This window comes from Cricetulus griseus, chromosome 4 (assembly GCF_003668045.3).
Source record: "Cricetulus griseus strain 17A/GY chromosome 4, alternate assembly CriGri-PICRH-1.0, whole genome shotgun sequence".
Lineage (NCBI taxonomy): Eukaryota > Metazoa > Chordata > Mammalia > Rodentia > Cricetidae > Cricetulus > Cricetulus griseus.
In genome coordinates, this window is record NC_048597.1 from 91,028,952 (window position 1) to 91,055,512 (window position 26,561).

Sequence of the window (26,561 nt, forward strand, 5' to 3'; positions counted from 1 at the left end):
AAGAGAATCCAGGCCACCCCGTTTCTTAATAGGGATGGCACACATAGCTTCTGCCCCTTGGGGCTCACCAGAGACTACTTTTCAAGCCCCACAAAGCAGGAGCTGGCTCACAGTATGGCTGCATCAGATGCATCTGTGAGCACTGTAGTGTGAGCACTGCAGACAGCCTCTCAAGCAGGTCCCTTGCCTCTCCTGCTGTAAGCCCAGAAACAAATATTTAGCTGGCTGCAGAGAGCCATCCACATGAGTGCTGTCCCCCTGGGGGTCTTCTGCACGCAGCGCCTGGCTGGGCCTTTCGCGTGACACGGGACATATAATATATTTATGTCTTGTGTAACCATAGAAACCTGTTGTATTGGGGAAGATGTTGCAATTCTGCTTCTCCCCAGAAGGATGAATAAAGCCACAGGGCAGCAACTGCTGCTGTAGGCTGCAGGCAGCATTTACTAGTGTCCACATCTGTGGATATTAACAAAATATCCAATAGACATAAGGAGGTTAAGAACTACTCTGTAATTTTAGACACTCAGAACCATGTCATCGTTTTCTTGTATTGCCTACACAATTTGCACTTCATTAATTATCCCGAGGACAGTGGTCTTGTTTGTGAGAAAGCACTTCCTTTAGGGAGTCCCTGGCGTAAGACAAAGATACACTTGCTCTACAACTGTACATTTGTTGGCTGTACAGTAGTGCAGAAAAGAGTGTGGCCATTGAGAAGGGAAGGAAGTGATGCCAGTTTAACCGGGACTCTTCCATGCCCTGGATATAATGGAAAGATGTGCCTTCCCGGTCCCTGTGAGGAAGGCAGTCATTTAGGGGAAGGACCCAGCCCCCAGTAGCAGTGGCACTGGCTGTCATTTCCCTTTCGATCCCAAGCAGGAACCCTCGATGCAGGTGGAAACTTGCTTTTATGTAGCACATCTATGGTACCTCAATACTTAATCAAAGGCTTCGAAATACTTATTAATTACAAAACCCCCAAGGGTACTGAGGAATGCAAACTCCATCTCTTTCCCAATTAATTCTGCACCTTTCCATTTGGCAAATACGTATGTTTTGTGGCTCTTAATAGAGCAAGGAGCCTCTTGGCTCTTTTGTCTGTGAGTGGATTGTTGTTGGGGAGGTGTGTGTGTGTGTGTATGGGTGTGTGTGTGTGTAGGATTGTTTAAAGGAATGTCCATGGAAGCTCCCAGTACACCTGATAGATGACTTGGGCGACATCTGCTGGCTGGTGATAGAATCAAGCATGTCCACCAAACCAAAAGCCCTAAGTAAATCCTAAATCCACATAGGCCCTGGACTGTGGGTGGTAGGTGTAATCATGGCTGTGTAGGCAAGGCGTTTACACTTATTGTTATTATTTTCTTTATTATTGTTATTTAAATGGCAGTATTAGAATGCAGGGGATGTTTCCTGCCAGCTAATAACCATTTAAGCTGCATTTGGGGGCTTTCATGACTTGACAACAGCTTCTCAAAATCTTGGGCTATTAAGCCCCCTACTGGGTTAATGTGGCAGAAAGAGACGAGAAGGGCACCAGCCAGCAGCTTTTGTGCAGCACTGCCTCCCCAGCATCTGGAGGTGGGGAAGGGAGCAGGTCCTTTCAGAAAATCCAATTAGAGGGAGAGAGGGGAGCAGTCCCCTCCCCCTCCCCCACCCAAGCAAACTCTCTGCATTGCCCTGGCTGCTTCAGCCTTCAGGCAGTGCAGACAGGAAACTGCTCCTACTCAAAGTTCAGGCTCCATCCTGGGCACAAAGGTGTGGCAGCTTTTCCAGATCCCTCCCGAGGAGGAGTACAGATCTCATTGTCCCCAGACTCCCATTTCCCTGTGTGGGTATCATACTCCCCCTCTAAGGAAGACCTAGGGAATGGCCAATGACTCTAGAGGTTGTCATTGTTTCTTTAGAGGCTGCATCTTCTATACAAATGCCCCTCTCCCACTGGCTTCCCAGAATTGGGGCACCTCTGTTAAGTACTCTCATTTTCAGGTGGCTCTTGGTGGCATTACCTTGTACAGAGAGTTTAAAGATGGGCCGTTTGCCTAGATTTAGAGGATTCTAGACAAAGCTGCCTCCCGTCGCTCAGTTCCATGGCAGCATCTGATATGTGAGAGTGGCATTTGACCGGGACACACAAGGTGGTGTCTAGAGGAGCTCTGAGGGCCCTACCCAGCGTGCTGCTGTGTCGAGCTGTGGGGCTCCTGTTATGAGTGGCCACAGTGTGTGATTCGCCATGACTCCCTCCTTGCCCAAGCATCTCCTTCTCACTAGTCAGAAGTCATTCGGCATTTTACTGTAACATTCCTCAGTGCATTTACAGGACCAAAGGCCTGGAACAGCCCCCAGTACCACGCCCATGTATAAATCCCTACACAGCACCTAGAAGCTACCGTACATCTGCTCCTCTGAGGCCTGCTTGACGCTTAGCGAAAGAAGGCCCTGGGCCTCGTGGGGACTCAGAAGGCTGTCTCAGTTACAGTGGTTCTGTGCTTTGCAGGACAGACTCAAATGAAGAGGAATCCATGTCGTAGTGAATAGTGTGAGAGCCTGGTGCTGCTGAGAGCCAAAGAGACGGGGCGGGTGCCTGGTTAGCTTGGAGCTTCTAACCTGAGTAATCCTAGGTCAACATCTGTGCCTCTGAGGGTGGAGGGTGGTGTGGAAGGCATGGGTCTAGAAGCTTACCATTCTTTGGCTGCTCTGCCACTACTTCCAGCGGAGCAGGCTACCCATGGTACCGAGGGTAAGGCCTTCACCACAGCATGGAAGGAGGGCCTTGACAATCAGCAGCGGATCTCAGCTGTTATGACCAACTGCTCACAGTTCCTTTGAACTGGGAGTTGGAGCTTATAGTCTATAGTCTATGAGGCCCTAGGGCTGCTAACCTGGAGGGGTGCCTGATAGTCCCCCATGCTCACGTATGCATACCCGCCTTCCCTTTCTACCTTAATATGATGTGATGGGTTATCATAAACCCTTACTATCTCTAACAAAAGTGGGGAAAGGAAAAGCTAGTGCCATGGACCTGAGGCACACATGGCAGCATCCATGAGTGGAACCATCATCTATGATTCCAGAGACCTGACCCCCAAGCCAATCCTGTAAAAGCAAGTCAATGTCACTTTCTAGAGAGTCACCTCACAGGAAGCATCTTCCAGGTTCTGCTGAGGACCTGGAAGAAAGGGATCCTGGAATTGCTGTGAAACCAGTAGAATTTTGTTTTCCAGTGGCTGATATGAGGGCCCCCTGGGTAATGGAGTTTTCACAGTTGTGTTGATCTCACAATGCTGGGCAGTATGTGTGTCCCAGGCACAGGTAGTGACATCTAGGAGACCCTTCAGAATCTATATAGCCATCTGGCCTCCAGAGTGGAATGACCCAGAGCCCTGGCCTCCACACCTAGCTATTCAGCCAAGGCAGAAGTGAGCACTGATCAGGACTCAAGAGCTCACTGGCTCATTCATGATCTCCGTGAGCAGGTCCAGGGCTGATGAGCCATGCTCTAGAACAAATCTAGATCTGTCTGTGGAGTGGAGAGTTCATGGCTTAGGCAGAACAGGCTCCTCCCTGGCAACAGTGGAGGTGACATCTGGAAACTAGGCTGGCACTACACTAAGGAGGGGTCACGTGACTGAAGCGAAGGCTCAGCTGGGAGGGGACTGACAACAGGAAAGGGTTTCTCAGCGAGCAGCAACAGAAATTAATTCAAAATCAAACACATAGTAAATCTGAGCTCTGCCAGAGCTCACATACCTGTCACATCATGTGACTTCACTGCCACCTTGGTTCCGAGCACAACACGCATTTGCACTGCATACGCCATCACACAACTGAGTGGCTTCCCTCACTGACCTGGCTCCTAGTAAGCAGAGGTGGGTAGACTGGGAGACCTCTGTAGGGTTGAGCTCCATGGGACCCCTCATACTTCCCAGAGGGTGGGGCAGTGGCTATGGCAGCCCTCATCAAGTAGTCTCTTATGTGTCATTATACCCTCCTCTCTGGCCACTCTTGACTCCCCTAACGGACCAGAAGTCCAGGACAGCACTCAAAGCCTTTTCCCACATTCACCTATAGGGAGAAGCCCAGCATCATGTCTTTCCATGTTGGCATTTCATTTTCTGTGTAAATGGTGTGTGTATATGTGCACTCACTCACACTCACACACACACACACACATACACACACACACACACACACACCCCTCTTGTGTGGGCTGTGATTTACCCAGGGTATCAGTGCTTGCTCACTCTGTGTGAGTGGGGGGTGGGGGGCTTCAGTATCTTCCCTTGCCCACATCTGCTGTCAGTCTTAAATGATTACCACAGGAACAGAAGAAAGTAAGTGTAGCAGAGTAGGTACTGCACTTTTCTCTGGCTATCAGCATTTTCACCAAGGGATGCATGTATTACTGGAAGAGATAAAGACTCCAGGAGGGACTCAGTGACAACACAGGAACAACTGTCATGTTCACAGTATGCCTTCTGTTGCAGACTCTCACATCCATCCCCGAGTGGAGAAGCAGATGTGCGCAGAAATATGTGTACATCTGATTCCTTCACAGCCCTCACAGGAGCCACCAGAGTGAGAAAGAAAATGTCCCTTCAGGGTACTTTCCACCTGCAAGTGTTGTGCCCACACTGTCCATCCCCTGTGATTAACCTAGCTCACTTGCAAGGAAGAGGGTCTGCTGGCCTTATGTCCCAGGGAAGGATCTAGAAGGATGGGATATATCCCACCCTCCCAGACTTTGGGTCTTTCCATTCCAACAGCATTCACAGGGATTACACTGGGCTCTGTCCACATCACACATCAACTCAGAGGATGCCATTGTCAACACTCTCCCAGCAAAGACTTCAAGTAAGACACCAAGAAATGAGGCTTCAGCCCAATTGCAGCTTTCTGTGTCCCTGACAGCTGGTCATGACCACTGTATTCCCTGTAAGTAGAAAAGGTGGACAACACTGTGAGCTCCTCCTCTCAGAACCTGAGTACAGACGCGATCACTCCGGGCTGAGGGAGAGACTCACAGAGCTCCAGGGCTCAAGTGACTTTAAAAACCATTTTGGAAGATAATTTTTATTCTTTTATCAGTTTAAGGGCAAGTCAGAATGTATTGATCGTTTGTGGGTTGGCAGGGCAGGGGTGGAGAGAGATGTGCGAAGGGAGGGAAGGGGTAATCATTTATTTACCTTCACACAACCAGGTTTGTTCTAGAGTTGACATGAAGGTAACACATTTTGGCCTTGAGAAGGATACAGAGAGCAGTCACTGCTAGAGTGTGACACAAAGCAGAAGTCTTTCCCAGGAAATGTGGGGAGGGGAGGGGGTGCGCATTAGTAGCCAGGCTCCTGAGAGCCAGGCTATGAACAAAGAGAATATGTACAAGCAATTTGACATCAGAGTCTGTGCCTACTGTGTGCTGTAAGGTTTGGGATGAGAGGATTTGAACAAGCTATTTGACATCAGAGTCTATGGCTACTGTGCTATGCATGGCTCTAAGGTCTGGGATGTGATGTTTGCTGAGGAGAGCATCCTCTATCGGGGACTCCCTGCATCTGATCCTGTACACACTCACGGACTTTCTCGCTTGAGTGTCTCTTGTCTCAATGGCATCAGAACTACTGGGTGTGATATTGCCAGCTTGGTGCACCAAAGTCACACAGGTCTCTGGGGACACTTCCTCACCCCACACCAGTCATCTCCAAAGCATAAACAGAAGAGAGATTTTATAGTGAGGGTAAAGGGTAAGACTCAATATACTGCAGTTCAGCCTTGCCATGTTGTAAGAAGAAAGTGGGGGTTACATGGGCAGGGTCATCCATCACTGCTCAACTGTTTCCTTTGGAAACTGCAGTTCACAGCTCCAGAGCAGGAGGATAGCCACCTTCTGTGGCTGTGTTTACACACAGTCTAGAGCCAGCCTCAGGAACACAACCAGGTATTTCTGAATGTGGATGCTAAAAGGGACATCTTTATGATCAGGTGTCACCATCCCTTCTGTCCTCCCCAGTATGAGGTTCTGCTGAGACAAGACCATGAAGGCCAGACCCTCCCTCTCTTAAAGCTCGGCTAAAACTAACCAAGAAAAAGCAGAGGGGCTGGACTGTTATCCAGGAGAACATTCCTGATGTCTAACTTCTTCCATTTCTTGTACTCTACTGAGTGGCTTCTGGGGACATGGTTTCTCCTCTGTTGGCAGGACTGTGAGCATCCCAGGAAATGTGCAAGGCACTTGGCCCCGAGGGCAGGCAGGGGTGTCAGAGGCACTGAACATGTGCAGGGGTAGCAGAGGGACTCCCTCAGTGGGAAAATCTTTTATTAGAAGGAAGTATCCTTCCAAGTCCAAGGGGCTCAACATGTAGGTCTCTGCCCTGCATACAGCGGCTCCTTGCTGTCACCTCCAGCTCAGGACTTTCCAGCAAGTGACTGCTCATTGGTACAAGAGAAGGTCTGAGTCAGGGAATTGAAATGAGTTAATGAGGGATGCTCTGACATTAACAATGGCATGCCTGTGCAGAACTCCTGCCCACTTGGGACTAGGAGATCAATGCTTGCTAGTGTAAATCCTTCCTGGACCCTTCTGCCAACCTGTCTGTCCCTAGAGCAGGCTGAGCTCTGGCACAGCTCAACACTGACTCATGGCCGTCTCTTGGGGAGTCACCACAATGAGCATCTTGGAGCCCACCCCTGGCCAGTATGATTTATCTTTGCCAGAGTAGCAGGCTGGGCTCTGGCAGAGCTGGAGTAGGTACAGGCAGGATAGGCCGGCACCTTGGAGAGGCTGCTATTGACCCTGCATTGCTCTCTCTCACCCTTCCAGACCTACCAGGGTGCCAGTTTATGCTGTAACCTTTGCCCTTTGTCCTCCATAGCTTGGTGATCTAAACATCAACCTTTGCTACCCCCACAATAGGAAGCAAGAACAGGGCCCTCACCATCTGTCTCTCGGGAGCCCAGGAGTAGAGAAGGCCAGGGCAAGAAATTCAAGCTAGAATCGTTAGGCAAAGAGAATCACAAATGAGTAAGTAAAGTGTGATGATGCTCAAGGGCACTGATGAATAGGGCCAGAGCTTGTTAGATAAGAGAGTAGACACTACAGGGGAAAGAGAGGCTGGTCTTGGTGTCCAGGAAATAGCTGACCAGGCCGCCTCCCTTCCACCACTCCTGCCAGCTCCTGGCCTCACCCATCCTGAGACCTTGATAACTTCCCTACTTAGCTGTAACTAGTTCTGCCTGCAACACCAGCTCTTCTTGATGGTCCTGCTGCCTCCCATTACAGCCATCAGCAGAGTGACCAAAACCAGGCCTAGTCAGTGCTGAAGGCCTTCCGCACAGCACCTGTGGCACATCCTTGCATGCTTGCTGGCATGCTCCAGCCTCACTCCCACCCTAGCTGTTCCCACAGAGTGTTCAATATGTTACAGTTTACTCTCCATGTGCGGAAGTTACCATGACCATCCCATACCTCCTCTGAGCTTCTCCAGGGCAGAGGCTGTCTGTGTTCAGGCAGACCAGCCCCAGAAAAGGGTCTGATGGCACACACCATTGAAGCATAGGGTCTTTTTGTATGTGGTAGTGTGGGGGAGACAGGGTTTCTCTGTGTAACAGCTCTGGCTGTCCTAGAACCCACTCTGTAGAACAGGCTGGCCTCAAACTCCAAGATCCACCTACTTTTACTTAGGGTCTTAGCAGGTGGAAGCAAGGCTTGAACTCATGCTTTTCCTGCTTCGACATCTCAAGAACTGAGATTACAGGCATCACGTCTGGTCCAGGGGCCTACTGGCTAGTGAATGAGTATACTTAGCATAACTTACATTTCTTAATCTCAGTCAGTATTGAGTAACAGCAGGATTCGTTCTGCCTTTTCAGTTTGCTGGGTCCAGGAGTAGAAGACTACTCTCTCATTTGAACACAGGTAGTTTAAGTTTTAAAAGGCGAGTAAGGTCGTACAGAGATGGCAGCAGAGGGACTGAGTAGGACGTAGTAAGCGGTCACTCTGGAGTCCCGAGGTCTCACTCTGACATTTCCAGATGTGAATGTGACCTGGGCCTGATGTGGAGAAGAATCTTTGTCCAAGAGACCACAGGTGGAGGAGTGTGTGTATGGTGATATTTGGGAGCCACTGTGGCCATATTTGTCTCCCTGCACACACAGAATGCAACATGTACAGTAAATACTCCTCTAGTCATTTTATTCATAAATCAGGGCTCTGACGGGCATTTCTGTTCATTTAGAGTGTTTCACGAGGTGTCCATTAAAGTCTGCCACAGGGGAGATACAAATGAATTCAAAACTAGTCACATCCTCAAGCCCCACCTGGGGGAGGGGCCCAAGGAGCCTGCACCATCCATTAAAACCACCATGAGTCTGTCTCCTCATCTGGGAATGTCCTTCTAGACTGTGTTCTGGGCCTAGCACCATGGTTGGTATAGCGTAGTGATTAGCAGATGTTTCTAGAATGGTCTAGAATACAACCTGTGCTGGGGGTTGTCGCACTGCCACACGGCCTGGGAAGAGTGCCTGCTCCACCAGGCGTGTGCTAAATGCTGGGGCACGCACTGTTCATACATTGTTCCATCTGTACAGTTCACAGCTGTGTGGATAGCCACAGTTCACATGTGAGCCACAGTATGGAAGAACCTTTGGAATTGGAAGCCACCTCCACAGCAGTGTGTCCTTTTCCTGATGGCTCACTGGTGTTTTCCCACAGGGCCTGTGCCAGCAGTGAGACAGAAAGCGAAGCTGGAGACATCATGGAGCAGCAGTTGGAGGAGATGAATAAGCAGCTTAACTCAGTGACGGACCCCACGGGCTTTCTGAGGATGGTGCGGCACAATAACCTCCTGCACAGGTACGGCACTGGCTCTTAAACATGGGGTGCTCCCGGCAACACGCATCACATCACAGGGCATGGAGCTCTGATTATGTCGGGCAGTTGTAGAGGCAAGTCTGGTTCTTTGTCTTGGCACCAACAGTTCAAACAGATGGGCACAGCCTTTTCACCATCCTTTTTGGTACAATGGAACCCAGGGTTGTTCTGCTGCCACGCCAGCTCTGAGCTGACTCTCCAGCCTCAGGAAGAAGCTGAGCAGCTCTCATTTCTCTTCTAGCTTCTCACAGGCCTGCAACTCAGAAGGCTGGAAAGAGCCAGTGGGGTAGGAGTGAGCAATGGCCCAGAAAAGAGCTTGTCTACATCAAGCCATCCTGACTCCAGTTCCCGGTCACTTCATAAGTGGGTGGGTCACACACGGGTGGAAATGCCACACCTGTGAGCTCAGGTTGGCCATATTTTGTAGTGGTGATTGTGGTGGCAGTACTGGTGACAGTGATTGTGGTGTTAGTGGTAAGGGCGTTAGCAGTTGTGCTGGTAGTAGTGGCAGGGTAATGGTGGTAACAGGTTTTTTTTTTTTTTTTTCTGCTAAATACTCTGTATTTGATATTACACATGGACCACAGTAAGTGCCTTTCAGTGGTAAAAGGCAGCATCCTTTGACTTAGGGAATTTTAGTTAAAATGACATCATCAAGTTATTTCCTGATGTTTAGCCATTGCATGTAACAGACCAGTGAATGCAAACTGAAACACAGGTGAGTCTTCTCATTTCTGAAGACAATAACAGAGTTTTCCCAGTGTTTAAATATACTCATACGCCCAGTTATACAAATTTAAGTATAAACCATTCAATAGGTTTAGGTGACACCCCCATCTTTGTGGAAAGTAAAACTTTAATAATTAAGTCCAATCCTATCTTGAGAAAGGGAGAGAAGTGATGGTATTTATGCAACTGGAATTGTTATTTTAAAAAAGATCATATCCACTTTACTATAAGCCAAGTTTTACTTAATCAGGATTGTCCAATAAAAACATTGTTAGCCATCCATGATCTGAATTTTGGTGTGTGAATTAAATTATAATACACATTAAAAGTCATGAGACATTTATTTTGTAATAAATAAGGCATCAGAATTACTCATTAATAGCCTTTTTAAGGTAAGCTATTAGGTCTGCCCTCTCTCCCTTCTTCCAGCGAAGATCATTTTTGTTCCAGGGATGTACTTTTTGGGATTCTCCAAATACTCCATCAGGGTATCCTCTCCCCAAGTGTATGCCTTTGTTCTTGTTGGCATCTGTGTACGAGAATCCAGCAGCCTGGCCTGTCTTCCTCCCGAACAGACCATGGAGATGTGGTCCAGTCTTATGCTTGCCTCCCTTTCCCACAGTGTGGCACTGGGCACACTTCTCAACAAAAATCTTCTTACCTTTCTCAACATCGCCCATTTTTAATTCGCTCCCAGGTGATCAGCTCCACAGCCGCTGCGACCTGGAGACGGACGTCCCGCTCTCTCGTGGTAGCAGTTTTGATGGTAGTAATGGTGATGGTGGTGGTGGTGGTGGTGGTAGCTGTCGTGGTGTTAGTGGTGGTGGTGGTGGCTGTCGTAGTGTTAGTGTTGTGGTGTGTCCTGTGATGGCAGTGCTGTTATAGTGGTGGTAGTGGCCGTGGTGGTGGTGGAGTTGATGGTATTGTAGTATAGTGTACTGTAGTGATGGTTGTAGTTGTGGTGTTAGAGGTTGTGGTGGTGGTGGTGATGGTGGTGGTAGTGGTGTGAGTGGTTGAGATGGTATCAGAATTTGTGGTTCCTGTCTTCAAGGGCTGCTGGCTGCCTCAGGACTCCAGGGAGTCTAGACTGGGTGGGTGGTCTTGCTTGGCAGCCCTACTGTGTGACCACTGTTACTTTGTCTGCTGCAGCCTGGTTTCCTGTCATTGTGTTACCAGGGTGATAAGAGTCTGTTTGCCTTCCAAGAGCCCAGCAGCCTTGGGAAAAAGCCAAAGGCTAGAGGGCCAAGCTGGTGCTGCCTCTCCCTGCCCCCTTGCAGGTGTCCCTCCTAGTCCTCACTGGGTTGAAGTTCTGTGACACTGAGAAGACAGTTTCCCCAATCCTAATGTGGGGTAGACTCCCCTCTCCCTTCAGTGTAGTGATTGAGGACCTAGTTTGCAACTTTCAGATATGGAATAGCATTGCAGAGATAGTGGCTTTCTTGTCAGGCAAGAGTGAGTCTGGGTAGTTTAAGGGAATGTGGGTGGGAAGTGGCCTACACTCTGCAGTGCGCCTGTGTTCAGGTGCTAGCCATTGTAGAGTCCAGCTCGTTTCCTTTTCCTCCCATCACACATCTCTCATGTGAGGGCCACCAAGGGAGACATTGAACCCCACTAGACTCCACTGGACTCCTAGGGACTGGGATACCTGAGAAAGCTGGGACCAGAATGTGTCCACAACCATCCATTTTTGAAAGAGGGCTTATGTCCAGAGTGGCTCTGAGACAGGTCCTTGATATTGTATGTTTTCTGATTCATTCAAACAACATGTGCTCCCCAAAAGTGGGTGTGTCCCTGGAGTCTTGGCTATCTGTCTCTGCACTAGGTCCCTTGGCAAGGTCAATCAGGAGCAGATAGTCCACTTCAAGGAGAGCCCAGAGGTTTGCTAATCTTCTATTCCCTCTGCTGACTGAGACCAGACCATGCCTACTCCCTGCAGCTGTTCTCAGCAGCTGCTGAGTCCACACTGGTCCTTACAGTGCTGGGATGGCAGCCCCCACCCACTCCACATGTGCCTGGACAAGGCTGGGGATGTGACTTTCTCTGGGTTCCTGGCTTCCCTCCAGGCAGCATAGGAATGGTGAGATACAGGTGGGAAGTTAAGAAACAGCTGTCAGAAGCTACTTGCAAAACGGCCCATCAGTTAGTGATAAGCTTTATTCAGAACAACAGAAGACCCACAGGCTACCTCTAAGTCCAGCTGTGCTGGTTGTTTTAATGCATAATCTCTCTAGCAGGCAGTATTTTCTTCACTACTTTTTAATTCACTTTCTTATCCAAAATACACTAATCTCCCAAGATTAGGAGATGAGAACAAGCTGAGGAGGTAGGAGGCTCTGCCCGGCAGCCCCTCAAGCTTTCTGTCTGATACTCTGGCCCCACCTCAACCAGCCTGAGCCTGGGGTGACAATGCCCAGACCACAGTCGAAGAGAGTGAGAGCTGGAGAGGCTTTTGAAGGCTTTCCCGCTCTGACTCCCTGCACCCATGCTTAGTAACCCAGTCCCAGACGGGTGTGCTACTGCGGAGGTTCTCAACCTCTCTGGAGGGTTGAATGACCCTTTCACTGGGGTCACCTTTCAGATATCCACATTATATTTCGTAACAGTGGCAAAATTAGTTATGAAGTAGCAATGAAAATAATTTTATGGTGTGTGTTGTGTGTGGGGGGGTCAGCACACCATGAGGAACTGTATTAAAAAGTTGCAGCATTAGGAAGGTTGAGAAGCACCGTGTTAGTGGGGCTGCAGGCTGTGATCCACACCCTTCTGGTCCCCGCTCTGAATGTCCCCACCCCATGTCTCAGCGCATGCTGTTCACAGGAAACAGTGGGATGATGTAATCCTGGAAGGGGGCCTTGCTAGGTGGGTAGCTGGGTCTCCCAGCAGATTGGTGGCAAGATGGGGCTCGTCCCTCACCCCTACCCTGAGGCAAGTGGGTAGTCACCTGACCTTCCCTCAAACACTTTACTCTCCCAGAGTCAGGTGGTCCCTAAGTCACCCTGCCATCTTTCCGACTCTCTCCATTGTCCCCTCTGCATGACCCAGAGGGTTCCTGGGTCTTAACTGCCTTCCCTGGAGGCCTTCACCCGGCACCCTAGCTGAGTACTCTCTCCCTCCCAAATGCCCTGGTGTGCTCATCTCCCAGGCTACACACTCACTAAAGCCTGGGTCCTGATTAGGATTTCTTTCTCTAGCTCTGAGGCACTGGCTACTTTGCTACTGTTGAAGAAGTCTGATTCACTAAACTCTGATGGGTGGAGGAAGAGATGAGCAAGCCAGGAGGAGGGTATAGAGGGGTTCTTTGGTCAGGATTAAAGCAAACATTAGCTCACGAACCACCACCCCAGCAAAGAGAAGGCATCCATGAGACTCAGCTAATGCCACCAAGTACCAACACCATGTAGTGCTTCCCAGATCTCTGTTGACCCTCCCCATAGCTGTGAAGTGGGAAGCTGGCCCTACTCTTCAGCTGACCTTGGTGGAAAGCCCTTCTGGCTTTCTCTCTCAGCTGGCAGGCTTACAAGGAAGGCAGCCTGGAGCCTCAGAACTAGACCTTGTCGAGCCAGAACAAAATCTGACCTGTCAGTGCCCGGCCTCCCAGAGCTTAGTCACCTTTCTCAGCATCTGCCTGGGCTTCTACAGCTTTAGCAAGCATTCACCTGCTCTTGCATAGGCTCCTCTAGGACAAAGCAGGAGCCTTCTGGGCCCCATGGAGTACCCTCTTCCCATGGAAAGTTCTTCCCAACACATCTCTGAGCGGTCCTTGTGAACCCACTGGGAGCAGCACTCCACAGGCTTGCAAAGCCCCTGGCAAGGGCTGATCGTGTTGCTGCCTTGGAGAGGTGAGAAGGCTGCTGCACAGGCCTGTAGTCTCATCTCTCTATGTCCAAGCACCAGTAAGCTGGATGCGCCCCTGCACTGTCCCATGAGGAGTGTCAGTAGGAAGAACCAGTCAGGCTGCAGTCACAGTACAGGGAACAGATGGAGGGACAGAGGCCGGGTTACACTGTCATTCCGAGCTCCTACAGGAGGTGGTAGGCTCTGTGGGGTAGCGGTGTTGTATGCCAGGTGAGATACTGCAGAGGTGTACTAGAAAGTCTGGAGAGGGGAGGAGTGGAGGCAGAGTCCTGCTTATAAGAAAGACCATCCCAGTTGCCTAAGAGAGCTCCGCCCATGGCGGGAAGCAAGCAGCTCATGCTGAGGTGACGCCGAGGTGGGGCTCACTTCCATGAACCAGGCCTGGAGGAAGGCCTAGAGCTAACGGCACAGTCCCAGCTCTGCCAATCACTTATCTCCCCCTCCCCAGGAGGAGACTCACACCACGCATCCCATGCCCCCTTTCCGCATTGTTCTATAGCAGTGCATATGAACAGTACATCCCGGATTGAGCATTCCCCGTCTCCGTGCACAAGGCAGACTGCTGTGCTGTACACTCCTCTAGAAGTAGAGTAATAGACATCATTTGAGAAGCCAGCTAACGAAGACTGTACGGCCCCAGGAAACCCTCTGCCTAGAGCTGAGCTCTCACTAAGCCCAAGTGGAGCTGGCTGGAATAGATGACAAGACAGTGATCCAGCGCCACCTTCTGGAGCCCTGTGACAATGCAAACCTGATGCCCTGCAAAGGAAGAGCAAGCAGCCTCACAGGCCTGGGGCAGCTGCCCAGGATATAGAATCTGCAAAGATGAGAGAAGGGGACAAGGCCCCTGGGGGCTTCCCTGGGGACCGTGCCTGCTCCTGGGCCAGTGTAAAGTAGAAATGTGTATGTGCTGCCCCAGCCTGGGCCAGGCTCCCTTGTTCAGCCGTGAGATCATCTCTTCAGAGTACAATCTGCACATCTCACCTTCAGGAGAGAGATGATCCTCTCTGTGTTCCTGGATATGGAGTGCCACTCCAGAGTCATCTGCATGTCAATGACTCTGACAGCAAAGCCATAGCACGCCCTGTCACTTGTGATTACATTTCTTCAGTGAGGAGAGGACACTAGCTGCCTAGGCCTCCTTGAAGGACAGTGAAGACCTGAGGGGAAGGTACATGACAGCCACAGTCAGGGAGGCACACATGGGCCCTTTACATCCTTGGTGCAGATAGCCCTTCTGGTTTGGTGCCTGCCGCTGTGTCTAGCATCTGGCAGTCCCTGCCAGTGCAGGTCCTGCAACATATAGTGGAAACCAAACACTACAGAGCTCAGCTGTGTAGCTACCAGTGAGCCATGGTAAGGCCACATGAGTCAGGTTGACTGACAGACTCTGTGACCTCCTTCCCATTTACCTGCATGTTTAGTGCTCTTTGTAGCCCTGGAGACCATGACTGTGCCTAGCAGGCAGCCAGGGCTTAAACACATTTTCTGAATGAATCCACCAGCAGTAGTCCTTATTGTCCTTTGAGGGTTGAAGGTGCCTCTGTGTTAGAAAAATGACCACCAATAGCTGCACAAGATGTTCCCACTACGAGCACTTCCCAGTCAGCAGCTCTCGGGGCACACCCCTGTGAAGCAGACGGGCCCTGCCAGGGTCTGGCTGGGTTTGTCCAGTGGATCCTTGACTTGGTTTGCAAGTTCACTGGTGCTGGATGTTATTCTCCTTGTCGGCTACATGGAGCCCTCCTAGTCCTTGTGCTTGATGGCACAATTGCTTCATACAGGACCGGCACTCTAGGATGCTCGATCAAGTAGTTGATACCACAGAGATGGATGCTGTTGTGCATAGAACTCAGGGTTGTATGACAACCTGCAAGGGTAAAGCGTGAGCTGGAGTTGGCAGGCGTGCTGTGTGGCCCTGCAGGCAACCCGAGTGATGGGGGGGGGTGAGCCTGATTCCTACCCTCATCCTGTCTCCCCAGGAGCTGCCAGAGCATGACAAGCTTGTTCAGCGGTACCATGTCACCCAGCAAGGATGGGACTTCCTCTCTCCCCAGGAGGCAGAACTCATTGGCCAAACCCCCACTCCGTGCCCTGTATGATCTGCTCATCGCGCCCATGGAAGGGGTAAGTGCCTCCTGGGGCATGAGGCTCCTTGATATCAGAATACATTGTTTACTGGTCAGTGCCCATACATGTCCCCCTAGAGCATTCAATGGACACATTCTTGGCATCAAGCTGGCAGCTCTGAGTCTGTTCTTAGCTCTCTTCTGTACAGGCTGCAGGCATTCAGCCTCAGTGCCGTTATGTGCTCCTTGCTTGGTCTTGAGGCCATGAGACTCAGAGTGAATGCCTCCACCCTTATCTCATCCTAGATGTCTGTCCTGATGACCCAAGCCAGTCCCTTGCTCTTTCCCTGGGGCTCAAACAGAGCCAGTGTCCAGTGTTAAAGACACCACACAGATCACCTAGCTCTCTGACTGGCATGTCCAAGCCACCCTAAGCCTGACATATCCTTTAATTCAGACAATGCTATTTGATGGTAAAGGGACCTTGTTGGACCTGAAAGTTTTAGGGGGCCTACTGCAGGCAGGACCATCACAGTCAGCGGATCTGTCTACAGAGGCAGAGCACCCTGCAGCAGTGGCACCGTGTATCATGAGATCACAGTTTGTGTGTGACTCCTCCATCCCCTGAATGCCACCTCCCCTCCCTCCCCCCCCCCAGCTCCCTGGCCTTCCAGCAGTGTTTCCACTGGCCTGCCAGTTGTAGGGTGGCTATTATGCTTCCTGGCACCATGTGGCCTCTGCCCTTTCCTGACCTGTGACCCTGGCCACAATGCTTGGTATCTTTTCTCTGTAGGAAGTGAGGTCCATATGAAGCACAAGGATAAAGGGGAAAGTACACTAAAGCACTGGGCTGCAGGCAGGGACTGTCACCTGGCCAGGGGGAACCGCTGTGTCCAGGCCCCTTCTCCAGGTCTCTTCAGCCTTCCCCAACTGCAGCCTTCCAGATGTGGTTACTTCTGGACAGGCCGAGCCCCTCTCGCTCCATGCTCTTCCCTGCCCCTTCCTATCTTTCCCCTCTCCACACTGCCCATAAGGCTCTGGCTTTGCTGACTGAGGAAGACTTGTGTTTCTCTCTTACCTCCCACTGCCATCAGAAGTCCTCTATATTCCCTGAAATGCTCCCCACCCCACCCCCGTCCGTCACTTACTTGAGCCTCCTCAACCCTTTGCTTATGGTTGCTTGTACTTCTGCTCCATCACTGCTGAATTGTTGGCTGGGGAGCAGGGGGACGATGACTCTGACATGGTTCCTGCCTGGTAGGCTCCACTCCTGCCCAACTCAGTAAGGCCTCCATCCTGAAGCCCTGTCCTCTGCTCCCTACACAGCACGAAGGGGGCCTCAGATCTCGGTTCTTGCCTACTTCTCCCTTGTGACTCAAAACTCACATTCCCAGTCAGGACCAGGACCATCCTCAGCAGCTGGCATGAGGCTTAGTGCAGATGGGCACTCAGAGTTTATGGAGCTGCTTCCTGTTACAGGCACATTTGCATTTGGTCCAATACAACACAGCACAGGAAGCAGAAGACCAGGGAGAAACTAGGTAACGGCTTTTGTGGCCACCCGTGGCAAACTTTCCAAGAGCTAGATGCAGATAGCCCCCCCAGCACCACAGCAACACAGGCCAGGCTTCCTGTGCATGAACTCACAGTTGGGCCATGGCTGAGGCAGCCCCTGGTGGAGGTAATCCTCACCCCGAGAAACCACCTTTTGCTGAAATCCAAGCAGAGCCAGGCACTACAGAATCAGCAGAGGAAGCTGAAGGCAGGAGGCAACACCACACCTACCAGAGGGAACTCTCCAAGTGCCTGGAGTACAGGGTGTGCCTCAGACAGTCCCTCTCCTCCTCTGTGACCCCCCACCCCCACCCCAGAGTAAGTGTGCTAAGTCATGTCTGCACACCCTCATGTCCCTGCAGAGGTGCAAGGAAGGGTGGCCTCAGCTTTAAACAGGCTGAACAGCCATCAGACAGCACCTTCACAATGCTGATCACCTGATACCTGCCAAAACTGTGTGTCCACTGCAGGAGAGAGATCAATGCCTGGACCCACACGTCATGAGTCAAAGAGTGATTCCTTCGTAGGCCAGAGGTTGACAATGGATGAGCTCAGCTGCTTTAAAATAGGAACCTGGTGAAAGCTGTGTAAAGCTCTGAAGTAAACTGTGACAGCTGCTAACCAGGCTGCCCTGGGCTGGGGCCTATGCTGAAGTTTCAGCACTCAGGATGCTGAGGCAGGACAGTGTGAGCCAGGAGTTCTCAGCCACTCTGAGAAAGCATGGCAAGACTCTAATCAAAGTGTATTTTTAAAACAAAAGAATCCATTGTGTTTTAAGAAAAGGATTTCTGAGAAGCTGGGATCCAGTTTTGTGCTCAGTTACAGCTATGCAGTTAACACAGACTTAAGACACACCAGGTACTCGCTGCCTTCAGTTTGGGGACAACCTAGCAGCCAGGGCAAAAGTGGCATGTCAGCTGGGGTGTAGACAGAGTTTCTATTCCGCCTGGTCCCACAGCCGTTTAACCCCAAGAGCTCAGAGAAGGAATAAGCCAAGGCACACCTTACCTCATTAGCATCTCAGCACAGGGGTGACCCATCTATCCCAGGGTGTCCTGTGCCACCCTCCCACCACCATGGCCGCCCTAAAGCAAGAGGCCCAGAAGGGACTCCTGTAAACATGCCACACCTCTCTAGAGACCACCAGAGGGCGACATAACACTGCCAGCGTCCAGAAACAGCCCATCCCCCCCCCCCCCCCTACACACAGAGAAACCAGTGGACCATACCCATAGATGCTACCATAACAAGGAAATGTCTTGGGGACATGGGTGGCCTATAGGATGGCATGTGACCCAGCTTTACTGGGGCTTGGACAGTGGAGGCTCAAGAGGACCTACAGGTTGGCATCTGATAAAATGATTCCTGTGACTCTGGAAGCAAAAGTTTGGATCAATTTTACATGCAGCAGGTCACCTGAGTCCCCATGTTTCCTGTATCTTGGAAAGCAATGCTCTTACTGCTCAGCGTCACTATCGTCACTGACAACCTCACCGAAGTCAGGGTCCTGTCAGCCCTGCCACTGAGGTCTAGCCCAGGACTTGGTGTGCATGAGGCCTAGATACCTACAGCTCTACAGACTCTCTGTGAGCACACACAATCTCCTGGGCAGCTCTGGTACAGCAATGGCCATACTTTCTACTCCCTGGGTCACACCATGGCTCACTTAGCTCTTCTCAGGAAGTGGTTTGTAAAGCAAACAAGAAGTAATCCAGGGATTTCAATTTCCTACTTTCTCTCGGGTTAGCCGGATTAGATTATAAAAGGAAACAAACCCTGGGGTTTGTAGAGCCTGCACTCCCACTTGGCACATGTCACTTTAGGTTAGCAAGTGCTTCTACCACCCTCAGCCCGGAGCCCCTGGCAGCAGGCAGCTGGGTCAGATGAACACATTCACTTCCTGAGGGTACAGCCTGTCAACCTCACCAAGTCAGACTGCGACAGGCAGGGTGCTGGACACAGGAGAAAGGCGTCTGCAGATGACCCCTTCTGCTCAGCGGCTTCCGCTCCATCTTGGCTCACTCACGGGCCTCTCCTCTTCCCCACTTCCTCCCATGCTAAAGTATAGAGTCTTGCTCTATAGTGAAGGCTCACCTTGAATTCCTGACAATCCTCCTGCCTCCTCCTTCCAGAGGATTGAGGTTATGGGTGCGCATCACCACACCTGGGTGCTTGGTCATCTTCACAGACAGTTTTCCTCTTTGAGTCACTGCCTTACTTTTCATCAGGGCCCTTTTGGAAAGGCCACCTCTAGGAATAATGGACAGGTGTCTTCGTGCTGTGGCATGCATACAGATCTCCTCCTCAGGTCCTCACCTAAGTTCTGTCAGGAGAGATGCTGCCTCTCTGACCCCTTGTTATCTCCAGAGGCCATAAATAGAGACAGCATCTTCAGAGCCAGGTCCTGGGGAGCTGTGTTGAGACCTAAGCATCACAAAATTTCCTGGACCACAGGTATCCTGATCCCAAATCTTTCATCCTGGCTCTGAGTGTCTAGCTTTGTGCTCATCAAAATGGGAGACTCACCAGGCTCATGGAGTCCAGGCTCAAGGACGGTCACTGCATGTGCTCCTCAGTCCTGGTACCCGCACAGCCTCGCCACTATGGTGCTCTTGGGGATGCCTCTGGGACAGCTCCCTCTGCATTCATTCTCTGCATCCAGGGCAGACACCTGGATCTATGGCAGTTGCTCTTTCTTTGGGTGTCATTCCCCTTGAAGCTGGTGACTCTCACTTCAGGTCACCCACAGATCTTGACAGACTGTCCCCTAACCTCCTCCCAGTGAAGCATACAGAAGCCCCACCCTCTAAGGCAGGCACACTTGTTAACACTTGTACTGGGTAACACCTCTAGTCCCTGACAGTTGGCCAGGGTAACCTTGGATGATGGGCTGCCCACCCTGAGTCAGCCCTTGTGCTTACTCTGCAGGGCCTGATGCACTCAAGTGGCCCCGTGGGCCGGCACCGGCAGCTGGTCCTGGTTCTGGAGGGGGAGCTCTACCTTGTTCCCTTTGCTCTCCTGAAGGGCAGTGCCTCCAACGAGTACCTATACGAGCGCTTTACCCTCATCGCTGTGCCTGCCCTCCGCTCGCTTGGTCCACACTCCAAGGTAACATATTGCCTGGCTCTGGGGTCCGTCCCCACACCTATAACCTGAACAGAGGGTGGGATTAGCAACCAGGCCCCAGGCCCAGGGCTCAATTCATATAGGGTAGTTTCTGCCTCAGTGGTTTTGAAGATCTTAATTTTTAGTTTGTTGTTAAATTATAACTTTGTCAGGTCAGAATCAGTTCCGAGGGAAGGAAAAAAATTCTGGAGTTTCCATGGCTGACTCCAGGTCCCAGATGGGAAGTCAAGCTGGTATCCCCAACATTGCCTGGCTCACACAGCACGCTAGTTTCCAGAAGCCTCTGCTCCCTGATGGCAGCAGGCAACTCCTGGTGTCTGGGGTGGGGGGGGTGGGGGGCTGCACTGGGTCACAAAGATGCTGAACACACAAAATGCCCTGCTGACAGTGCTGTTTCCTCCCCTGCAGTGTCACCTGAGGAAGACCCCACCCACATATTCCAGCTCCACTGCCATGGCAGCCGTCATAGGCAACCCCAAGCTCCCATCAGCAGTAATGGACAGGTGGCTGTGGGGGCCAATGCCTTCTGCAGAGGAGGAGGCATACATGGTATCAGAGCTTCTGGGCTGTCAGCCCCTTGTGGGCAGTATGGCCACCAAGGAGAGGGTCATGAGTGCCCTGACCCAAGCTGAGTGTGTTCACTTTGCTACCCATATCTCTTGGAAACTGTCAGCCTTAGTCCTCACACCCAACATGGAGGGCAACCCTGCTAGCAGCAAGAGCTCCTTCGGGCACCCCTACACGATCCCAGAGTCGCTGCGGGTGCAGGACGATGCAAGTGATGGAGAAAGCATCTCAGACTGCCCACCGCTGCGGGAGCTGCTCCTTACTGCTGCTGATCTCCTGGACCTGCGGCTATCTGTGAAGCTGGTGATCCTCAGCTCTTCCCAGGAGGCCAACAGCCGCATCACAGCAGACGGCTTGGTGGCACTAACACGGGCCTTCCTAGCTGCCGGTGCACAGTGTGTACTAGTGGCTCTGTGGCCAGTGCCAGTAGCAGCTTCCAAGATGTTTATTCATGCCTTCTACTCATCCCTGCTGAATGGCCTAAAGGCCAGTGCCTCCCTGGGTGAGGCCATGAAGGCAGTGCAAAGCAGCAAGGCCTTCTCACATCCCTCCAACTGGGCAGGTAGGCAGCTGAAGCTTGTTGATGGTCCCTGGGTGGCTCTCCCAGCCAGTCTCTTTCTGCAGCTGGGGACGGGTAGGGAATGGGCTCTGTGTGCCAAAGCCCTCATACTCAGCCCCTGGAGGCACAGTCATCACCTTCTGGACTAGGGAGTTCACCCTCAGAGTGACTGCATGGCGCTCAGTGTCAGTGGACAATGGGTGTCTGTCAAGTGGCACCTAATTTAAAACTCTGTGTTAGAAAAAAAAAAAAAACCCACCCTTTATGTGGCCTCTGGAAGATGTAGATAGGGCTGTGTACCATGTTGAGGTCACCAGCCCCTCTGCAATTCAGTGTCCCTGCCAGGTACTGTGGCTCCTTCAGGGCAGCCCTTATCATCCACCAAGTCAGCACAAGGCTACAGCAAAGCTGTGCCACTGAACTAATGGTGCTCTGGCAGGGCAAGTGTCCTGATGAGCCATGGTTCCTTGAGACCACACCTGTCTTGCCATACCCCACAGCATCTAATGTAGGAAGCCAGGCCCTCTGCGTGGCCCTTGGTTCCTACAGGGGCTCCCTGTAGAACAATGTCTTTTTGCCCCTCTGGTTGCTAGTTACTGCCCTAAGTTCTCTCCCACAGGCCTCTTGACAAGGAAGCTTCAGGGTGCCCAGGCTAGTGGCTGCTCAGGAGGCACCTTCTTGCCACTCACTGAGACAGCCAGGGAGTATGGATGCCCAAGAGATCAGGGACCACACCTACATTGCCTTGCTCTGTAGCTGAGCACTTGGAAGCAAATGGTCAGGACCGCAGTACTGTCCCCTAAGGTCCCTCTGTGCTGTCCTCAGGTTTCACGCTTATTGGCAGTGATGTAAAGCTGAACAGCCCCTCCTCACTCATCGGCCAGGCCCTCACAGAGATCCTGCAGCACCCGGAGCGGGCACGGGATGCCCTACGAGTGCTTCTGCACCTGGTAAGAGCTAATGGGACCCCGTGGGGAACCTGGGCAAGATGCCAGTGAGAGCCATCTGGACAGCATGAGATGGGGGACCCAGCACAAGCCATGGTGACCAGATCCCACTGCTCAGTTTCCTACCTGGAGAAAGGCACAATGCTGACACTTCAAGGTCTCTGGGAGGATTAGCAGGAATGAGTCCCAGGAGTGCAGTAAGACCCAGCAGCTTATAGATCTTATACTTTATCACCAGTGTCTTGCCTGACTCAGAAAAGGCCCTATTATGCCCTTGACCAGCCTGGTGGTCATGAGGCTGTAAGGTGTCCACACAGCAGAAGTTGTCAGTTAAGACAACCACTCAGAAGGGATAGCTAGAAGGATCAGGGGTTGAGGGCTGACCCAGAGTACAAAAGACCATCTCAACCCCAAAATAAAAATCATGCAAAACTCGTCCCATCATTCCCCTTTGCTAAAAGCATGGAGAGCAGTTTCCAGTCATTCCTAGCCCAGCCTGGGATCCATGTAGCATGGATCACACCATGGACACACAACTGTCTGTGGTTACCTCACAGGCCCAGAGTAGGCACCATAGCAGAAGATGCTGTGGGAGCTGCAAGTAGGCTGGGGTCCTGGTGGACAGGCCACACTGGCTGTGTAAAACTCTTATCCCATGGGGAAGACTCAAGCCGGACCCTTCAGACCCCACACCCTGGGCCTGGTAGCTCTCTGTGTACATACTTTCTTCAAGCTTGGGTCTGTGTGGAGGCTCTGAACCTTAGGCAGTTAGCAAGCACTGCACTTAGGGGAGCCTAGTCCTGCTGTGAGCAGCCACACGCCAGGCCCCAAGGATGTCACCTTGTATGTGGAAGCTACAGTATAGGACCCTTTCAAGTTTCCCACCACACCCAGAACACTCCTTCCAAGTCACTGCAGAGAGCTTTTTCCCCCACACTCCTCTCTCCAGCTGGGCTGCAGTGGCCTTAGAGGCTCCGGATGTAGGAATATTTATTGTTTTCCTCCTCCCCCAGAGCCACACACCAGGCTCCCCTGCCACACTTTCCTATAACAATGCCTGCCCTCCTTCAGAAGGCGGTGTGCCTCCAAGACTCTATCCCAGGGACAGCCACTTCTGACTGTAAGTGGACACTTCCCTCTCCCAGACATCTCATCTGTGCTGCCCTCCAAGAGAAGCCTCGGGTAACATGGGGACAGTCTGCAGTCCTCTGTGGAAATGTGTGCCTTAGGGCCTGTGACAACTCAGGACAAGGCCAGGTGTTCACTGGAAGTGGCCTGACGAGCCAACCATGGAGCACTGCTGTTGACATGTTCAGTTTCTGGGTAAATCCCAGAGTTCTGCAGAACATGAGGCTCTGGCAGGCACTGGTAGGGCTGGGCAGGCTCTGGCCTGAGGCTGTTTTCTGCGATTTGCTATAGTGTCTGTGGAGTAGGGAAGAGCAGACTTCTTTGCCCCAGCACTGCAGCGCTGATGATTGTATCCTGACCACCACACCCTCCTATGCCTAAGGCCCAGTGATCTCTGCACCGCGTCCTTAGGCCTGGTCAAGGGGGCGTTCTAGGTGGTAGTCACTAGCACTACACTGACTTCCCTCAAAGCACTGGGAGGAGGAACAGGGCTGACCTAAGTCTCTAACTGTCCTGTTCCCTACTAGGTGGAAAAGTCTCTGCAGCGCATCCAGAATGGGCAGCGCAATGCCATGTACACATCTCAGCAGAGTGTAGAGAACAAAGTGGGTGGCATCCCTGGATGGCAGGCTCTCCTCACGGCTGTGGGCTTTCGGCTGGACCCTGCTGCCAGTGGCCTGCCGGCAGCTGTGTTCTTTCCAACCTCAGACCCAGGCGACAGGTTGCAGCAATGCAGTAGCACCCTCCAGGCCCTGCTGGGTAAGCTGCTATGGGTGCACAAGCAGGGCGGGGGTTGGGGGGGCTGGGCGGGTAACACAGAGGGACCATGAGTCACAAGAATGCTGGGCCTTGTAGCTAGAAATACCCCAAGAAGTGGCAGAAGCCCAGCCAGCCACTGATGCATGGCTGATGTCTGCCTCACCCAACCTTCCTGCCTACGGTGGTCACCTGGGCTTTGTCCCTTCCTAGGAGTGTCCAGTGGTCCTGGGCAACTAACAGCCACAGATCAGCAGCAGCTGTACCTTTGGCAAAACCACAGACCAACTAGGGTGACACAGAGGCACACCACTGGGAACTAGGGTATCCTGGAAACATCACTAAGGGAGAGTCAAGTGCTGGGTCAGGGTCCCTCTCTCTGGAGGCCACATGCTTCTGTGGTAAGCCACACAGGGACATGTCTCTAGCTGGGCCAACCTGCAGCAAACTGCCCTCAGCACTCTGTCTTAACTCTTTCCCCTGGAAGTGCCAAGACCCTCTGAGTAACATCTGCTCCTCTGTCCTGACTCAGGTCTGCCCAACCCAGCCCTCCAAGCACTGTGCAAGCTCATCACGGCCTCAGAGACTGGAGAGCAGCTCATCAGCCGGGTAAGTAAAGCCAGGCTGGACAGACCCAGACAGGCCTGTCAGGCACAGAGTGTGGCTTCCCTGCCTTAGGGAATGGCATCTCCAAACAGGTAGAGTCTACAGACAGGTTTTCAGGGCTCATACCCCTGCCTGTGGTCCAGGTGTCTGTCTTCTTGCACCCTGCCACCTCACCCAGCTTTCTCAGCTAACTGACCAGTATCACAGCCACTGTCCTGAGCCAGCAGGCATTGGGCCAGCCTCTGAGACACAGCGCTGAGCACAAAGCCAGATGCATGGCAGCTTTTAAAGGGAGGCTGCTTTGAGGAAATGTGGGTGGAATTAAAGGGTTGTGAGAATTTTGATTCTGAGCTTCGAGCAACCCCATTCCCGGCAGGGTCCTGTGGCTTCTCTGTCCCCCTGACTTTCCTTCTGGCCACTGAGAGTAAGAGTCCAACCCAGGGGCAGCATGTGTGGGAGGACCTCTGGATGGCATTCTTCAAGGGTGCATAGTGGTTTTCCTGGTCACTCTGGAGGCCATACCTTGATACAGTAGTGCATGTTCCTCTGAGATATGTAAGCCAGTCTCTGCCATGTGCCAGTATGGGTACCCTGTGTGAGCTTCACCAGGGTAGAAACTCTCAATGGCTGTTTCCTGGAGACTTCTCTGCATTGGGGCTGTGAGCAGCCAGGGACCTGACTTCCTTGAGTTCCTGCTGGTTTATAACTCGCGTACCTCATCTACTTGCTGTGTTGCATCAGGGGACACTTTTAGAATGTTGCATGTTAAAACATCCAGAATACAGGTCTGTTTCCTCCAGACAAGAATGCAGGACTTGAGGATGAGAGCCTTAAAACGTGCCAGCTCCTTATGACTCTTGCTTTCATGGAACAAAGGGACTTTGTGTTTGCTCACTGTGGGCCCCAGGACAACTGGACACTGGCTGAGGCACAGCTGTTCCTCTCCTTGTGTCCCCTGCTGCCTCTTGCTCCTCTCCCTGGTCAGAGCCAGGCTGGTGTGACGCTTCCTACAGTAGCGATCAGCTTGTGTGCATAACTGCTATGCTTGTATCTAAACTCTTTTCTTTCTCTCTCTCTCTCTCTTTCTTTTTCTCATACTCTGCTGGCTGAAGGCTGTTAAAAATATGGTGGGAATGGTGAGTACGACTTTAAATAGCAATTGCTGTCAGGTGAGCACCTTGCCCACCCACCCCAGTACCCTGCAGCTCTGAGCTTGCTGACTGTGCACATCATGCTGGCACAGAGTTCTGGGCTGAGGCTTGTCGCCTCCTCTGCTCTGGCTACCCTTGTCCTGTTCCACTCTGTTCTTGATTTGACCTCTGAGGTTCCACTAGAGCAGCAGGGGCAGAACCAGTGACAAACAGGTAGAGCAATCCCACTCCAGAAGAGTTGACAGTGACACTTGAGTGTGCCACACGAGCTCTTCCATGAACTTGCGGTTGCAAGATGTAGTGTTCAAATCTTTCTCACCTTGCGCAAAACCCTAAAGATGGTCTTAACTAAGTACATAATTGAGAACAGAGGGCGCCAACCCCAGCTCCCCTCCCCCACTCCCACAGCCTCTCCTGTGCTTTAGGAAAGACAGAGATTGGAACAGCTAGGGCCCCAGGAGGCTTCTCCACCTTTATCCCCACCTTTATCCACCTTGCCCCACTGTCCATGACCAGCACAGAGGGCAGTAGGTATGACCAAACTATAAGGGACCTCCAGAGGCTGCAGGTGGCCTGAGAGGCCAGCAATACATGGCAGGTGACATGGCTTAGGCAGGGTGGTCCAAAATGTGGCAGGTCTATGCT

General features: G+C 51.8%; 1 protein-coding gene and 1 pseudogene across 2 annotated transcripts in view; one reads left to right on the plus strand and one right to left on the minus strand.

Annotated features, from left to right (window-relative positions):
- Positions 1-26,561, plus strand: part of Ttc28 (tetratricopeptide repeat domain 28) — a 400,070-nt gene that overhangs the window by 365,634 nt on the left and 7,875 nt on the right. For both annotated transcript variants that reach the window (XM_027415916.2, XM_027415917.2), the window contains 8 exons: positions 8,711-8,851; positions 15,436-15,580; positions 20,005-20,184; positions 20,611-21,331; positions 22,154-22,278; positions 23,931-24,162; positions 24,692-24,768; positions 25,878-25,901. In XM_027415916.2, the coding sequence (XP_027271717.1) occupies positions 8,711-8,851; positions 15,436-15,580; positions 20,005-20,184; positions 20,611-21,331; positions 22,154-22,278; positions 23,931-24,162; positions 24,692-24,768; positions 25,878-25,901 (1,645 nt within the window). The remainder of the gene's footprint in view (positions 1-8,710; positions 8,852-15,435; positions 15,581-20,004; positions 20,185-20,610; positions 21,332-22,153; positions 22,279-23,930; positions 24,163-24,691; positions 24,769-25,877; positions 25,902-26,561) is intronic.
- On the minus strand, positions 9,489-10,418 carry LOC100768996 (annotated as a pseudogene).